At 40.9% G+C, this 18,848-nt stretch overlaps 1 protein-coding gene across 2 annotated transcripts in view; it reads right to left on the bottom strand.

Moving 5' to 3' along the window:
* The window catches only part of cracd (capping protein inhibiting regulator of actin dynamics), a 29,556-nt gene that overhangs the window by 8,609 nt on the left and 2,099 nt on the right, over positions 1-18,848 (bottom strand). The window contains exon 2 of one of the 2 annotated variants that reach the window (XM_055923033.1): positions 15,494-15,624. In XM_055923033.1, the coding sequence (XP_055779008.1) occupies positions 15,494-15,554 (61 nt within the window). In that variant the 5' untranslated portion in view covers positions 15,555-15,624. Of the gene's footprint in view, positions 1-11,892; positions 13,324-15,493; positions 15,625-18,848 lie in introns of those variants that run through there. The other variant, XM_055923032.1, reaches the window with a different exon arrangement.

Genomic DNA, 18,848 nt, shown 5'->3' with positions numbered 1-18,848 from the left:
AGAGAAAACCTTGGCTCGGTTGATAATACTTACCTTCAACAACAGTACGTTTACGTGAACTCCTATCGGAAAGCCTATGTACAGTAGTAGGACTACTCAGAAGGACATGGTTGAGAACCAACATTCTGATCACATAACAGGCTGAATCATTCTGTACTGACTGGACCTTTGGGAGTCACTCAGTAAATCACTCACTCTGACTGACTGACTCTGTCCTTCCCATATCCAAACATATACTGTAATCCGTATGTCTACATTTAATATCACAACATGTGTTTGTTTCACTTGAATACTCAAACACTCTTTGGATAATGTAGAGACACAGGTGAGGAGCACTTCTTTGGTGATAGTTAATCCATGAGGTGATCTTTGATCATGGGATGAAATACTATAAAACATAAATACTATAAAACAAAATGGCTGTTGTAGCCTCAACAGTGCATTTTTTATTCTTGTTATGCATAAGCCATAAACAATAAAGTATTTTTTAAATTTTTCCAATCCATGAGAGTACCTTGATTCCTTCTGGAAGTTTGGTTGCACAAAGGCTTTTTTCTGCATAGTTTAATATCCAGCATCAACTTATTTTTGTTCTATGGACAGTTAAAAATACACTCTTTTTCAAAGCGACTTTAGACAGTCCGTAGTCTCGTGACAGACGACAGTTCAAAATACTGTAATACTGTTCCTGTTATCGACACAGCAAGGTGTGCTGTGGACTTTTGAGGTTCTAGCTGGTTGTTACACTAGTGTATATGGATCATTCTTGGGCTCGGGTAATATTTCAGTCCCTCTAACTTTTTATATTATATTTCAAGTATTGGGTAACCAAATTGAAATGTTAAAAGATTTTGTATATTCAGTTGAAGTCGGATGTTTACATACACTTAGGTTGGAGTCATTAAAACTTGTTTTTCAACCACTCCACACATTTCTTGTTAACAAACTATAGCTTTGGCAAGTCGGTTAGGACATCTACTTTGTGAATGACACAAGTAATTTTCCAACAATTGTTTATAGACAGATTATTTCACTTATAATTTACTGTATCACAATTCCAATGGGTCAGAAGTTGTTATTCTGTCTCTCACTGTTCAAATAAACCTACCATTAAAATTATAGACTGATCATTTCTTTGTCAGTGGGCAAACGTACAAAATCAGCAGGGGATCAAATACTTTTTTCCTTCACTGTATTTTCCTTCACTGCCGCTCAGCAAGGAAGAAGCCACTGCTCCAAAACCGCCATAAAAGAGCCAAACTACGGTTTGCAACTGCACATGGAGACAAACATCGTACTTTTTGGAGAAATGTCCTCTGGTCTGATGAAACAAAAATAGAACTGTTTGGCCATAATGACCATTGTTATGTTTGGAGGAAAAGGGGGAGGCTTGCAAGCCGAAGCACAGGGGTGGCAGCATCATGTTGTGGGGGTGCTTTGCTGCAGGAGGGACTGGTGCACTTCACAAAATAGATAACATCATGAGGAAAGAAAATTATGTGGATATATTGAAGCAACATCTGAAGACATCAGTCAGGAAGTTAAAACTTGGTCGCAAATGGGTCTTCCAAATGGACAATGACCCCAAGCATACTTCCAAAGTCGTGGCAAAATGGCTTAAGGACAACAAAGTCAAGGTATTGGAGTGGCCATCACAAAGCCCTGACCCCAATCCCATTGAAATGTGTGGACAGAAGTGAAAAAGCGTGTGCGAGCAAGGAGGCCTACAAACCTGACTCAGTTACACCAGCTCCGTCAGGAGGAATGGGCCAAAATTCACCCAACTTATTGTGGGAAGCTTGTGGAAGGTTACCCGAAACGTTTGACCCAAGTTAAACAATTTAAAGGCAATGCTTCCAAATAGTAATTGAGTGTAAATAAACTTCTCACCCACTGGGAATATGATGAAGGAAATAAAAGCTGAAATAAATCCTTCTCTCTACTATTATTCTGACATTTCACATTCTTTAAATAAAGTGGTGATCCTAACTGACCTAAGACAGGGACTTTTTACTAGGATTAAATGTCAGGATTTGTGAAAAACTGAGTTTAAATGTATTTGGCTAAGGTATATGTAAACATCCGACTTCAACTGTATATTTAAATGTCCAGTATTTTTTAAATGACGCGAAGAATTGTCCCCAAGCCATTTGACTTAACTTTAACTTAGGAAATTAATATTAAAATATGCACATTATTAATAACTTTTTCCATTAATGCAAACATATACTACCAGTCAAAGGTTTTAGAACACCTACTCATTCAAGGGGTTTTCTTTATTTTTTTTACTATTTTCTACATTGTAGAATAATAGTGAAGACATCAAAACTATGAGATAACACATATGGAACATGTAGTAACCAAAAAAGTGTTTGAATAATCTTTTGAATATTTTATAATTTGAGATTCTTCAAATAGCCACCCTTTGCCTGGATGACAGCTTTGCACACTCTTGGCATTCTCTCAACCAGCTTGACCTGGAATGCTTTTTGAAGTTCTTGAAATTTTCCGTATTGACTGACCTTCATGTCTTAAAGTAATGATGGACTGTCATTTCTCTTTGCTTATTTGAGCTGTTCTTGACATAATATGGACTTGGTCTTTTACCAAATAGGGCTATCTTCTGTATACCACCCCTACCTTGTCACAACACAACTGATTGGCTCAAACACATTAAGAAGGAAAGAAATAGCACAAATGAACTTTTAAGAAGGCACACCTGTTAATTGAAATGCATTCCAGGTGACTACCTCATGAAGCTGGTTGAGAGATTGCCAAGAGTGTGCAAAGCTCTCATCAACGCAAAGGGTGGCTATTTGAAGAATCTCAAATGTAAAATATATTTTGATTTTGTTTAACACTTTTTTGGTTAGTACATGATTCCTTATGTGTTATTTCATAGTTTTGATGTCTTCACTATTATTCTACAATGTAGAAGATAGTAAAAATAAATAAAAACCCTGGAAAAAGTAGGTGTTCTAATATACAATACCAGCTGTTCTGGCTGGTATTGTATATTTGTGTTCTTTTGTTGAGAAAGTATTTTATCAAATAAATGCACGATTATTGATTAAAATCACACAATTTAGCTCTGTCCCTCAGTGTACACTCAACCATGTTACGCCAACCAAACTCCGCCAATAAAAATGGTCAGTCCACCCTTATGTGCCATCATTAACAGCAAGTGACATTATTCAACCATTTTTAACTGCATTGTACAGAAACAGGCAAGTAATCACATTCTTTTATATCTGTGTTTTGTTGTTTTTTTAAAGACAGGTGGGGATCGTCGAGCAGACCAACTCAACCCCATTAAATGAAATAGATGGAAAACTAGTACTTATCAAAATTATACTTTAACCCATAAAAATATACAATCTTTTAATTTCGTTGCACACCATGTGGTCTCCTGTCCTTCACCAGATGAGGAGCAGAGGCCATTTTGAGCCCCCCCCCAAAAATTAACCCCGTCACACTCAACCCTTGAGTGTGTTTCATTGTAACAGGGGTTGTAAACCTGTGACAGGGTTGAGTTATATACTTTATTTATGAATATTGCATCTAAACAAATTAATTATTCAATATATTATACATTATATATTGTTTATATTCACTTATGAAACATGCTGTAATGTGTTCTATGTGAACAAAAAAATATATTTTAAGGCAGGTAGCTCCTTTAAGTCGCTCTAGATCCTAAATTACTCAAGGATTAGTGTATACATGCATATATTCTAAGAATCTTTGATTTAACGTTATCAGCTGAAATCTAGGGAATGATGGCACCCACATCAATAGCAGAAAGACAAACACAGTGTCGAGCACGTCAAAATGCTGACCCAGAAAAAAGGGAACAAAACCTTGAGAGAGAGCGTCAGAGATGGAAGAGATGTTGAGGCAGGGAAAAAGAAAAAGATCAGTGATTTAAGTGAGAGAGACCAGCGTCAGAAGCGTAAACAGTGGAGAACAGCATACAAAAGAAGCAAGGAGGGGAATGGAGCACTGAGGAACTTGACCACTCCTCCACAAAGTCCAGATCATGTTCCAGAACAGTCCCCACAGCCAGGATCTTCAAGGTCAGGGCAATGTGGCAATGGTACATGGAACGTTTTTGAGTCAAGCCATGGAAAAGGGGCTGATGGTGGGACTGATGCTGTGGGAGGAACGTTGAAGAGAACGGCGTGATATCAGTGATGCACAGGAGCTTTACAAAGCCCTCCGTGAGACAAACACGTCAGTGAAGCTGTTCTTTGTGAAGAGTGCCGATGTTGAACGTCCGATGGAGATGATGTCAAGCCCGATAAAAGCGGTGCCCTCCACCATGACAATACACCAGGTCATCACCCTTGCTCCTGGTGAACTGATGTCTCGTGATGTCAGCTGCCTTTGTTCAAAAAAGAAGGACCTAAACTGTACATGCTTTAACACACACCACTTCAGTTTCTGGCAGAAGGTCCTGGCTGCTCCAGAACAGCCAGCCAATGAGGAAAATCCACAACCTGTGGACGAAATCCAGTGGGGAAATCCAGGTCTTCTTGAGCAGTGGTGTGTAGTGGAATACGATGATGACCTTTATCCAGGCTTCATCCTCTGCACGGATGAAATGAGTGTACAAGTGAAATGTATGCATCGTGTAGGACCAAAAACATTTTTATGGTCTTTTGGAGATGACATCCACTGGTATCAGTTTGATGAAGTCCTTGAGATGATTCCACCACCACAGCGTGTGACATCCTGCCACGTAGAGGTTGAGGGAGACGTGTGGGCCAGAATGAGTGAACATGGTGCTCCTGAGAAGAAGGATAGTCATGCTGACACTCCTGCTGTAGTTACAGCTGTTCTCGCATTCCAAATGCCCTTGGAAAATGTTCCTACAGTTTGATGATACGTTGAACTTTTCTGATGAAACCTGTCGAATGTTATTAATTACCCTAATGCGGATGTGTTTTTATTTATTTTTCGATATTTACTATGGTTTGGTTAATAAAACCCAGATTATTCTAAATACACTGCTCAAAAAAATAAAGGGAACACTTAAACAACACAATGTAACTCCAAGTCAATCACACTTCTGTGAAATCAAACTGTCCAGTTAGGAAGCAACACTGATTGACAATACATTTCACATGCTGTTGTGCAAATAGAATAGACAAAAGGTGGAAATTATAGGCAATTAGCAAGACACCCCCAATAAAGGAGTGATTCTGCAGGTGGTGACCACAGACCACTTCTCAGTTCCTATGCTTCCTGGCTGATGTTTTGGTCACTTTTGAATGCTGGCGGTGCTCTCACTCAAGTGGTAGCATGAGACGGAGTCTACAACCCACACAAGTGGCTCAGGTAGTGCAGCTCATCCAGGATGGCACATCAATGCGAGCTGTGGCAAGAAGCTTTGCTGTGTCTGTCAGCGTAGTGTCCAGAGCATGGAAGCGCTACCAGGAGACAGGCCAGTACATCAGGAGACGTGGAGGAATCCGTAGGAGGGCAACAACCCAGCAGCAGGACCGCTACCTCCGCCTTTGAGCAGGAGGAGCACTGCCAGAGCCCTGCAAAATGACCTCCAGCAGGCCACAAATGTGGCCTGCTGGAGGTCGATTTCCACGCTTATAAACCCAGGGTCGTTACACTATGTACGGTCAAAAGACTACACCGCTCCCACGTCTAGCTAGGACTCCCGCGTGAAGGCCCAACTTCCTGCCTTTAGCCTATCACTAACCCACTTGCCACGGTACAATGAATGGGTAAGATAGGGAGCCAAAAACGAAGGTACACTAATAACAAAATAATATATCTCGATCAAGTAAGTATAAATCATAAAGGTACCTACCTAATAGTTCATCACATACATTCATATTTCACATGCAGTGCCTTCGGAAAGTATTCAGAACCCTTGACTTTCTTCACATTTTGTTACGTTACAGCTTTATTCTAAAATTGCCTACATATATTTCATCCCCCTTATCAATCTACACACAATAGCCCATAATGACAAAGCAAAACAGGTTTTTAGAAATGTTTGCTAATTTATAATAAAAAAAAAAAAATAACGGACCAAGGCCCTTCTCCCCCGATTGCTCAGTTTTGCCGGGCGGACAGCTCTAGGACAAGTCTTGGTGGTTCCAAACGTCTTTCATTTAAGAATGATGGAGGCCACTGTGTTCTTGGGGTCCTTCGATGCTGCAGAAATATTTTGGTACCCTTCCCCAGATCTGTGCCTCGACACAATCCTGTCTCTGACCTCCACGGACAATTCCTTCGAGCTCATGGCTTGGTTTTCGCTCTGACATGCACTGTCAACTGTGGGACCTTATATAAACAGGTGTGTGCCTTTCCAAATCATGTCCAAAAACCGAATTGACCACAGGTGGACTCCAATCAAGTTGTAGAAACATCTCAAGGATGATCAATGGAAATGGGATGCACCTGAGCTCAATTTCGAGTCTCATAGTGAAGGGTCTGAATACCTATGTAAATAAGGTATTTCTGTTTTTTATTGTTAATAAATGTGCAAACATTTCCAAAAACGTGTTTTTGCCTTGTCATTGTGTAGATTGATGAGAATTTAAAAAATATATATATATATTGTAGAATAAGATTGTAACGTATCAAATTGTGGAAAAAGGAAAGGGGTCTGAATACTTTCTGAATGCACTGTATTCCAGGCATTTATATATCAATTCCAGTTGTACTTTATCAAAAGCCTTTAAAAAAAATCTGTCTGATTAGGATGAATAATATCCGACATTACCTTTTTAATTCTATACGCCATGGAATTTGTCTGAATTTTTGCATCACAACACTGAATTGTAATGGTCCTCCAATTTTTTTTAACGGACTGGATCTTTATATTTACCACTTAGGTCCTGTTTCAGTAGTTATGAAAATCAGACCTTCTTGTTGAGTATCTGATAATCTACCATTTTTATAGGAGTGGTTAAAACGGTCCTCTGAGTACATCAAAAAAGGTTTGGTATACCTCAACTGGTATGCCATCTATCCCAGAATTTTTCCCAGACTTAAAGGCTTTAATTGCATAAATAAAATCCTCCTCTGTAGTTTGGCCTTCACATGAGTCTTTCTGTACAGTTGTTAATTTTACATTATTAACAGAAAAAAAATCCATACAATTAACATCGGTTAGTGAAGATGGAGGAGACTGAAATGAAAACATATGCTTAAAATAATTAGCTTCCTCATTCGTATCAAGTTTCAGTAAATTATTTTTGGTAGCATTTCTATGTTGAAGATGTTTTGTTTTTTTCTCGCATATTCCATCCAGTTCACTTTATTTTTTTATAATATGTTGCATTTGATCTTTCTTGAATAAGTTCCTCTATTTCTTTTTGTTTTTTCTATAACGTAGAATAACGCTATCTATCTGTACTGTTAGTCCTTTTTACTTTGTTAATATGAACTATTTTGACCTAAATTGCTTTTGTTTTAAAGATGAGTATTGACTTGCATGTCCTCTAAAGCCACATTTAAAAGTGTCCCATACAATAAGGGGATTTGCTGTACCTATGTTATGTCGTAAAAAGTCAGTTACAAATGATTCTGTTCTAGTTAAAAACATATGATCATCCAATAGGCTTTGATTAAATTTCTAATATTCTCTCCCACATGGAAATTCTGTGAGAGTAATGTATATGCCAATTATTTGATGATCCATTAAGCCAAGATAGTGCAGGTCCCAGTGAGTCCCAGGACCCGGGCCGTGGAGGTGGAAACACAAAAGTCTGAGGCTTTTTGGTAAAACACTAGGGTAAATCCTCAGTGGAAATGCAACATTATTAAAGTGTAGGGAGCTCCTAATGTGAACATTGGTGCTCAGCATGCTCACAGAGCATTTTAGATCTGCCAAGTGGTAGAATGCTAACACACCAGACCAGCTAGGCCACAAACAAAACAAACCAATATGATATCTACAGAATCCCCTGCTATAATATTGACTGATGAAGCTCTACTACAGCGAAGACAGGAAATTATATTGACAGTCATGCTCAAGAGAATTTCCTGTTTATCAAAGTATAAAATGCGGTTCCCTGAGTGCCGAAGCTTATCTCTGGAAATGTCCATGTCAGTGTGTAAAGGACACATTACAGTGTACATCTCATTTCTTCTCTCTACAAATTCATTAGAGATTCGCACCCTGAGTCCTAACCTCATAATGCACTTAAGGACAAGAAAGTCTCATGGACAAGGAAGCTTGTTGTTCATTTATCTACAAGGCGGTTGCTTACTGCTACTATAACAACATAATGATTACATTACAATATCATTTTGCTGGTATTGGCCATGTGAATTATAGACCAGTATCCAGGCTTGAAATATTGATTCAGTAAATTACCTTTGTCCAAAACATAAATTATAGTGTACCTACCTACTACACAACCACGGACGATGCAAACCCCTCCACTGGCTCACACTGATAGGGCATGATTTCAGTTGGTCATGATTGAGTCATTGCAACAGAGCAGTTTTCAATGCCACAGTGTTGAACTGAAGATAAGAGGAGGACCTTTGATTCCAAATCTTTAATCGCCTTGTTAGCTTTCCTTGCCAGTCAGATATAAACTTTAAGACATATAATCTAAACATTCCCACATCAGGGGTGGTTAGGGGGTGTGTTTTCCTGGATTAGTGCATGTGATCCGCTGTGTGTCTGCATGAGGAAAAGCTGAAGAACATACGCACATCCAGGTACTTCTTTGTAGGTGCTGGAGTTATGGGTGAATTCATGAAAATGCTGCTGTTCATGCTCCCAGGTGATTTTATTGTTACAATGTTTCGACCCGTAGGTCTTCATGAGCAGCCATGTGTCTGTATGAGCAGCTATGTGTGTATCTATGTCAGTGTGTGTGTAACTATACTAGAATAGTAAACTTTTTGTTGTTGTCGACATACTGGGTACATGTTGTTAGTCCCCACAAGATGAAATGCTATTTCTAGGGGGTTTAGGGTTAGTGTTAGGGTTAGGTTTAGGGTTAGGAGCTAAAGTTCGTTTTTGGGTTAGAGTTTGGAGCTAGGGTTAGGTTTCGGGTTAAGGTTTTCGGGTTAAGGTTAGGGGTTAAAATCCTCCCTGGATTTTGTGTGAAAAGCTCACCAACAAAGATTTCTTAGTGTCCAACAAGCTTTCTCTGCCCTTAACCTTGTTCTGAACACCTCCAAAACAAAGGTCATGTGATTTGGTAAGAAGAATGTCCTTCTCCCCACAGGTGTGATTACTACCTCTAGAGCTTGAGGTAGTCACCTCATACAAGTACTTGGGAGTATGGCTAGACGGTACACTGTCCTTCTCTCAGCACATATCAAAGCTGCAGGCTAAAGTTAAATCTAGACTTGGTTTCCTCTATTGTAATCACTCCTCTTTCACCCCAGCTGCCAAACTAACCCTGATTCAGATGACCATCCTACCCATGCTCGATTACGGAGATGTAATTTATAGATCGGCAGGTAAGGGTGCTCTCGAGTGGCTAGATGTTCTTTACCATTCGGCCATCAGATTTGCCACCAATGCTCCTTATAGGACACTGCACTCTATACTCCTCTGTAAACTGGTCATCTCTGTATACCCGTCGCAAGACCCACTGGTTGATGCTTATTTATAAAACCCTCTTAGGCCTCACTCCCGTCTATCTGAGATAGCTACTGCAGCCCTCATCCTCCACATACAACACCCGTTCTGCCAGTCACATTCTGTTAAAGGTCCCCAAAGCACACACATCCCTGTGCTCGTCATTTTCAGTTCGCTGCAGCTAGCGACTGGAACGAGCTGCAACAAACACTCAAACTGGACAGTTTTATCTCAATATCTTCATTCAAAGACGCAATCATGGACACTCTTACTGACAGTTGTGGCTGCTTCGCGTGATGTATTGTTGACTCTAACGTCTTGCCCGTTGTGCTGTTGCCTGTGGCCAATAATGTTTGTACACTGTTTTGTGCTGCTGCCATGCTGTGCTGCTGCCATGTTGTGTTGCTACCATGTTGTTGTCATGTTGTGTTGCTACCATGCTGTGTTGTCATGTGTTGCTGCCATGCTATGTTGTTGTCTTAGGTCTCTCTTTATGTAATGTTGTGTTGTTTCTCTTGTTGTGATGTGTGTTTTGTCATATATTTTTATTTAATAGATTTTATCTGTAATCCCAGCCCCTGCCCCCGCAGGAGGCCTTTTGGTAGACTGTCATTGTAAGTAAGAATTTGTTCTTAACTGACTTGCCTAGTTAAATAAAGGTTAAATAAATAGGGAAATAGGATTTTGAATGGGACTGAATTGTGTCCCCCCACAAGGTTAGTTATACAAGACTGTGTGTGTGTTAGTGGGAGGTCCTGTGATGAACTGAAGTGGGTTAGAGTTACCAGGCTACTCTACACCACTGTGAAGACAAACACTTTCTGGGCTCTCTGAGTATCCCTTTCAGGGCTATAAGTAGCAACCAGTGTGGGATTTCACTTAGCGTGTGTTGCAGCACAGGGGCATTGTGGGAAATGATACAGTAAACTCCATATCGTCATCTCTGGCAGCTGTGTGGGTTTGAGTAGTGCGTTGTGCTAAAAGCATCAGCATCTATATCCATCTATCCTTAGTGATTCAAATACTATACTGCATGTTGACTCTTAACTCGTGACCATGTAAATCTTATCAAAATGTCCACCTTTACCAAGACCTCAGCCAAATCATAATCTGTCCTCATATCCAATCCACCACATCGGTGGTATAATTCAATCATAGAATTAGTGTTACCTTATCATTTATTAACAATGGTGCAATTTAGAAAAACAAAGGCCTTAACAGAACAGTGCACCAACCGTTTATCAACAGGATGTCAACAGTGTGCCAGTCTGTTGAACCAGACTGCTGACTGAGCCAACCCTGAGAGTCTACTGGACTCAGCCTCTGTGTTTTAGTGTGTGTTATTGAGTAAACTGATGAGCTTCTCTAGCCTATTTATCTCTGACTGTCAGACTGTTTCTCACTCCCTCTGTGGAAGTGCTGAGTGTTATTGTACTGTGGCACTGAGATCCTATTTCCCCACAGCGTGATCTGCTCTCCCAGCATCAGGACCTGTCCTGCACTGCTTCTGCTCTGTTTCACTAGCCAGCCCATACTGCACTCACTGCCTCTGGCGTGCTCACACACTCACGCGTGAAACTGTGAAGGACAGAGTAGGACACTCAGCAGGACACTCAGCAGCACTCCACACGTCTACTCTAGCTAGCCGACTCCTGGGTTAAGTCTATGAATGGTCCGCATAACATATCTTGTACATAGTAAAGCTATTACTACTAATATTCTGCTCCCAACACATACCGACATTTTGAACTACAGCGCAACATTACATTAGACTGTTTGTGAATGGAGAAAGGAAATGCTTCAAGCCCGAGCATAAAGTGGAGAGATGTGGGCCGTGTATTGATTTACCAAGGCCTGGACCATAGTCAACTAAAACTATCCTATTGATTCATTTTTGTTATTTACCGTAGCTCGTATATCAATAATCTACTGCCATTTACTGCTCGCTGTCCTGATTCATGTTGTTTTCTTCCCTTTTGTTTTTGTCCTGCCAATTCAATCAACTCAGAATGTATCAGTTCACCATAGTAAATATCAATAGGAGATAAAAGAGCAGCTCTTCGAGCAGGAGCGTAGTGCAGAAAAACACATAGAGGCCTTAGCACATCACACACATCTCAGATAGGCCTATGAAAGCTTTTGATATCAGTTACTGTACTACACATCACCACACCATGCATTTCTTAAAGAGACACTTAAAGAGAGCTCTAAATATAAGCCAACAAAGGCCTCATTGTATCCTGATGTTATCATTCATTCTAGTCTAAGTCCTGTCTCTTTAAGGCTGTGTCTAAAATCACTCTTGTTTTCCTATTTACCTGGGCTTTCGGATACGGTTACCTCTAAATGAGTTTCACTGGCGTCCGTAGCCATGGTAACGGCACACCTTGTCTGTGGTGAGAGAAAAAGGGAGTGATCATGGAGGTTGTAGTTGTCTTTAGTGTGAGAGTCCCTTGTCAGGAAAGAAAAAGTGAAAATGCTGTGGACAGAGCAGCACTCACTGAGTGAAGAGAGAAACATGAGAGTTCACGCAAAGGGCGCACTTTGAATGGCACACTTGTCCCTTGCTCTCCTCTATCTAGCTATGCTCCTCTCTCCCCTCTTTCGGAGGGTCCCTTGGTGACTAGCTTGTTAATGGCAAGGGGAACCGCTCAGAGACCACTGTGCTACACACATCACTGCTATTATAAAGCCAAACAAACACCTAAGATAGCTGGAAAAAGTTTTGCAATTATATGACACTAACACACCTTTCAAATGACACCCAACGCACTTTTCAAATCAATATAATCACAACTGAACAAAATCACAGGATACTCACAGTATTATTTCCCTCTGCCTCTCCTCCTCTCCTTGCCTCACTGCAGCTGTGAATAATGTGTTAACCCAGCAGGGAAGCACTTTGTTGCTCCAGACCTGCATTTGATTACAGACCCTCCACGTAAGCACAACGTGGATAATACTCGTCACACATGACTGCAGTGCTCCCTCAGATCAAAACCACATGGTACACCCACCAAGACCACCACCACTTCTAACAGACACCATTTAAGAAACATAATGTATCGACATGAAACATGCTGGTGATATCTTGCATGTTTGGTAAAACACAAACCACCAGAGAATCGTCTCAACACCTCCCTCACACACATAGCTCTCTGGCTGCAAAACCTCTCATCCAACACCTGTCAGTCTCTAGACACCATCACGTTGTTGAGCAACAGATTTTCAGATGTACAGTGTAAACACATGGTGTGTAAAATTCTAAGCACTTGGGCCAGAAGCCTGGCATGGTGAGACAGTCCTGAGAAAGAGATGGGGAGAAATAGAGACAGACATTTAAAGACAGGGGGGTAGAGATAGAGGGAGCGAGAGGGAGAGAGAAAGAGAGGGAGAGACAGAGAGTGTGATCAACAACGTGCTGTACTCTCTCTGCTACATGCTTCTCCTTTCTGAGGGTGACAGGGTCTGACAGAGCCTCTCAGAAATGTCTCACCAAGAATGGCTCTTTGTCCTGACTGACCATAGTTAGGGCAGGACAAGGAGCCAGCAATCACGTGTGGAGATGTATAAGAGGGAATGTGTATAATGTGTGTATTGATGTGCGTGAGAGTATGTTATTGGTTGTAAGGGAGTAGTGACTGTGTTAGTGTATGCCGGTATTCATGTAATTGCTGTGGAAGTGTGTATGAGTGTTTGCATATGTGTACAGTATGTGCGTGGGTATGGATGTACAGTGCCTTCAGAAAGTATTCATACCCCTTGACTTATTCCACATTTTGTTGTGTTACAGCCTGAACTCAAAATGTATTAAATATATATATTGTTCTCACCCATCTACACATAATACCCCATAACGACAATTGGAAACATGTTTTTAGACATTTTGGCAAATTTATTGAAAATGAAATACAGAAATATCTAATTTACATAATGTGTATTTTGGGGTAAGTCTCTAAGAGCTTTCCACACCTGAATTATGCAACATTTACCCATTATTCTTTTCAAAATTCTTCAAGCTCTGTCAAGTTGGTTGTTGTTCATTGCTAGACAGCCATATTCAAATTTTGCCATAGACTTTCAAGTAGATTTAAGTCAAAACTGTAACTCAGTTACATTCAGTGTCTTCTTGGTAAACAACTCCAGTGTAGATTTGGCCTTGTGTTTTAGGTTATTGTCCTGCTGAAAGGTGAATTCATCTCCTAGTGTCTGTTGGAAAGCAGACTGAACCAGGTTTTCCCCTAGGATTTTGCCTGTGCTTAGCTCCATTCCGTTTCTTTTTTGTCCTGACAAATTCTCCAGTACTTAATGATTACAAGCATACCCATAACATGATGCAGCCACCACTATGCTTGGAAATATGGATGGTGGTACTCAGTAATATTTTGTATTGGATTTGTCCCAAATATAACACTGTTTGCTTTGTGACATTCTTTGCAGTATTACTTTAGTGCCTTGTTGCAAACTGGATGCATGTTTTGGAATATTTAAATTCTGTAAAGGTTTCCTTCTTTTCACTGTCATTTAGGTTAGTATTGTGGATAAACTAAAATGTTGCTGACTCATCCTCCATTTTCTCCTATCACAGCCATTAAACTCTGTAACTGTTTCAAAGTCATTATTGGCCTCATGGTGAAATCCTTGATTTACTTCCTCTCCAGCAACTGAGTTAGGAAGGACGCTTGTATCTTTGTAGTGACTCAGTGTATTGATTCACTATCCAAAGTTTAATTAATAACTTCACCGTGCTCAAACGGATATTCAATGTCTGCTTTTTTTATTTTATCTACCAATAGGCGCCCTTCTTTGCGAGGCATTGGAAAATCTCTCTGGTCTTTGTGGTTGAATCTGTGTTTGAAATTCACTGCTCGACTGAGGGACCTTACAGATAATTGTGTGTGTGGGGTACAGAGATTAGGTAGTCATTCAAAAATCATGTAAAACACTATTATTATTATTATCCATGCAACTTATTATGTGGCTTGTTAAGATTTTTTTTTAAATTACTCCTGAATTTAATTATTCTTGCCATAACAAAGGGGTTGAATTGACTCAATACATTTCAGTTTTCATTTTCTATTAATTTTACAAATTTCAAAAAACATAATTCCACTTTGACATTACGGCATATTTTAAACATTTTAAATTCAGGATGTAGAACAACACACTGTGGAAAAAGTCAAGGGGTGTGAATACTTTCTGAAGGCACTCTATGTGCCTGGGCATATTTTGGGTGTGTGAGTAGAATAGCTTTAGCTGAGCTGACAATATGAGTGTATGTTGAGCATGTGTCTGCATGGCAGTGTGTGTGTGTGTGTGTGTGTGTGTGTGTGTGTGTGTGTGTGTGTGTGTGTGTGTGTGTGTGTGTGTGTGTGTGTGTGTGTGTGTGTGTGTGTGTGTGTGTGTGTGTGTGTGTGTGTGTGTGTGTGTGTGTGTGTGTGTGTGTGTGTGTGAATATGAGTGTGTGAATATGAGTGTGTGTGAATATGAGTGTGTGCGCCTGTCTGTGCTGTGGTAGACAGACTTGAGAGCAGAGCTGCAGATGGGATGAGAGAAGCACGAGGAGCGGCCATGTGCTCTGCAGAAGCAGAGAGAGAGAGATGCCTTTGACAAGGGTACAGCTGCAACACAGTGTGACAGTGGCATAGCATCACAATGCTGTGTTGCAGTGGAGCTGCTGTGTAGCCACTGAAGAGCTCAACATCACTCCACTGTGACACAGCCCTGTGCAATGGCTTCATAGCACAGCTGATTGTCATAAGCACAGTAGGACAGCTAACAGCTAACTGCCATAGCTCAATGGCATAGCTCAGTGCTATGATAAATAGCGCAATGGGTTGGCTAAAGTGTCGTAGCTTGACAGCGTAAACAGCTTGTTGTCGAAGCGGACAGACGAGGTGGAACTGTGCAACCCTTTACCTATTTTAGCGGCACAACTTGACAGGGCTGCGCACCACTGCAGAAAAACCTTAGGGAACATCGATCTGCCCTTCTGCACAATGTTTTACCCAGACCAGCGGCGTTGCTGCTGCTGCTTCCTCTCTCTGCGGCTTTGGGAGAAACAAAGGGAAATAAAATACAAACAGAAAGATAAACAGCAGCGTTGGGGTTGTTATTAAAAATATAGGATGGCGATCAGGTATGAAATGGAGGGCAACTAAGGTATTTGAAGGTATGGATGAGGATGAGGGTTGGAGCCAAATTCCCTTACTTTAACAGATACCTGTAGCCTGAAGGCAAGTTTTTAATTGGATTACAAATGTCCCTTATAATGAGGAAGCAAACCTAGTAAGTAGTACTACATAGCAAGGTGGGCGTGGGGGACAAGGACATAGAATCCATAGATTCAGGTCAGGGCCTCTAGTTGGTTACAGAATATCGGTTGTTATTGACTAGAGTGCCAATAACGTCTGCAATGCATTACAACAGGGTTGTTATTGTCACATTTACCCCTCTCTTTGTCTCACTCTCTCTTCTCCCCATCCTCTGATGAGAAATATCTGAAGTTTAGCAACCACAGGTTCCCATGGCAACAGAGTCTTGGCAAATCAGAACCGAAGGAGACGCCAGAGGGATCTACCACCACAAGAGGCTTGTCCCTCCTCACTCCAAGGAAGACTCAACTATCACCACTGCTTCGCTAACACATACAAGCTGACACCACAATGAGATCGACAGGAATATGATGGCCAGATGATGTTCCCTGTCACCATACTGCAAGTCTTACCATATGCAAGAATATATCATCTATAAAACCGAGAGCAACAACATCAGCTATAATATGACAGCAGGAGTTGGAGTGAAAAAGAGGAAGATAGAAGGGATCAAAGAGAAGATGGACTAAATTGAAGTCTAGATGTGAACAGTAGCAGAAGACAGAGGAGAAAAGGTTGGATGGTGGGACAGAGCGTGAGATACACAAAGCAGCAGTCACATGACCAACAGGGTTACACTTACCCTACTGACCACTAGTGAGGTAATAGGCTTCCATCCTGTGCCATACAATAACAAAAAAACTAAACAAATTGGCCTTTTTTCCTCTCACACTGGCCATCTCACAATGGCACAGTGATGTGAGGCCGACACTTCATGTGCAAACTGTTTTTAATGTTACCTACTGAAGCATATTTGCATCCTATGAACTTGGAGAATACAGTAAAGCATTATTAATTTACCAGGAAGAAATGTAAAATGCTGTTCCATTCCATTGGGTGTTGAGCATTACACCAACCTGCTACATGTTGAATTGCGTCAAGAGCAAGCTAACAGTAATTATATCATTCTACCATTGTGCTCCAGTACTACACATACAGTACATGTACTTTACAATTGACACAATGGATGTTTAAAGAGAAATAGCTTTCGTTACTGTGTAAGAATGCAGTCTTACCTTGCTGCTATTGTGTCTGTGTGCGGAGATACTGTATCTCTATGCGAGTGTTGTGTGTGCGCGTGGCCGTTCAACCTGCCTGCTGTCACTGTGGAACTAGGGCATTACCTGGAGTCAGGTGTCACTGCGCAGATGCAGTGAGGGCTTGAGTGTGTCCGTGTGTGTACCCCTTGCATGTGTTTTTGTTTCCAAATGTTAAGACTGCAAGTCCACGCAGTGGCTATTTGTTGTGATTGTCGGCACATGGCATCTGCAGTATGTTTGCATGCATATAGAACTTTCTGTGGGACTGTGTGTAGACACGTTCATGTTTAAGTGGCTAGGAGGTGTCTCTCTGAGGGAAGGGCGTGAGGAAGGGGTGGTCTGTCGGCCTGTGATAGGAGAGACGCCGGGTGTCCTGCTGTGTCAGTTGCTGCGAGCCTAAGGAGGCACAAAGTGATACTTTGTTTCCTAGCCTGATCTGCCAGTGCAGGAGAACAGAGTCGCATTTTGTCATTTCAACTGGCTGACGCACACAAAGCCGATCACTGTGAATGAACTGCAAATGTGCGTGAGTAACTGTGTATGTGTGCCTATTATAGTGCATGTGCTACAGTGGGTCTCGTGTTATAGCAGTCTCTCAGAGCACTTCCCTAATGTCAGGAGACCCATCTTGCAGTCTTGAGGAATGCATAGTCTTTGTGGACTCCTTCATAGAGTAGTCTGGTGGAATCAGGATGTTGACAGAGGGCTCTAACAGTCACAAGATCAATTGTATAGGATTATACACATCTGAGAGGGTTAGAAAGCATCAGGTCTAAAGAGATATCATTGGATGATCATAAAATGATGAGGCTTTATTGGACTAAAATCCAAATGTTATATTAGGGTAAAGCTATACAAGTTTTATTGAGAAATACATTGTATTGTAATCTGAGATAAAGTACAGTAATTGCATCAGATAAAAAATAATTGTATTTGGATAGCAGACTACTAGCCATCACTATTTCAAAGTTAGAAGGGTCTCCTCCAGAAGCATAATGGGGTGTCGCGTTACAGCCTAATAGGCATGTATGAGTCACCTATAAAGCCCCTCAGAGCATTGGCAGTATTATCACACTGCAGTCTCATAAGGATATGGTAATGATGGGGCTTTACCAGCCTGGAGGCTGGCTTCATTACAGCAGTATAACACATCAAAGACTCACTGCTCTCTGACTGGCTTTATTATTAGAAACTCCCATAAAACACACACACACACAGGGGAAATGTGAGGAGAAATAAGTCTAAATCATTTAACATTATACGAGCAGGGAGATTTATAGGCCAAGATCAACAGCCTGCAGCGATGACTCTCAGTCATACAGTAGCAGCCATTGCTCGTATATCGTAACATGTGGCTTTTAATTTGAATGCAAATGTGTATTGATCGGAATGAAATTCCTCCAGTATGACTGGCCTGTTAGATGATGCTTTATGAAAAACTGGTCCAATTCTTATTCAGGAATGTCATGTCCTGATGGATTTAACTATGTGGTGCTCCAGGAATTGTGCTGTGTTTGAATAGTGTGATTGGATCGGATGCTGTGGAAAGAGGCTCATGGATAAAACTATAGGGAAAATTGACTAAAATCTATTACAGGAATGGCTCAGATCCATTTATGGAAGAGGAAGTCAGTACTGAATGCAGACAAAAACAACCCTTCATAGAGTAGTTTGTCGACAACGCTGGGAAAACAGGATGCATATCAATTCATTCCATTCATTCATTCCTAGAATTCCCTCGAGGATGCTTTCTGTGACTGCTATTTTAGCTTGAACCAAATCTGTGAAAATGCACTATCATACTGTACTTAAAGACCACAGGGTCAAATTACAATTTGGACAGACCTGGGAAGGAATCAA

This window comes from Salvelinus fontinalis, chromosome 5, assembly GCF_029448725.1.
Source record: "Salvelinus fontinalis isolate EN_2023a chromosome 5, ASM2944872v1, whole genome shotgun sequence".
Taxonomy (NCBI): domain Eukaryota; kingdom Metazoa; phylum Chordata; class Actinopteri; order Salmoniformes; family Salmonidae; genus Salvelinus; species Salvelinus fontinalis.
The sequence above is the reverse complement of the archived record's forward strand: the minus strand, read 5'-3'. Positions and strand labels throughout refer to the sequence as shown.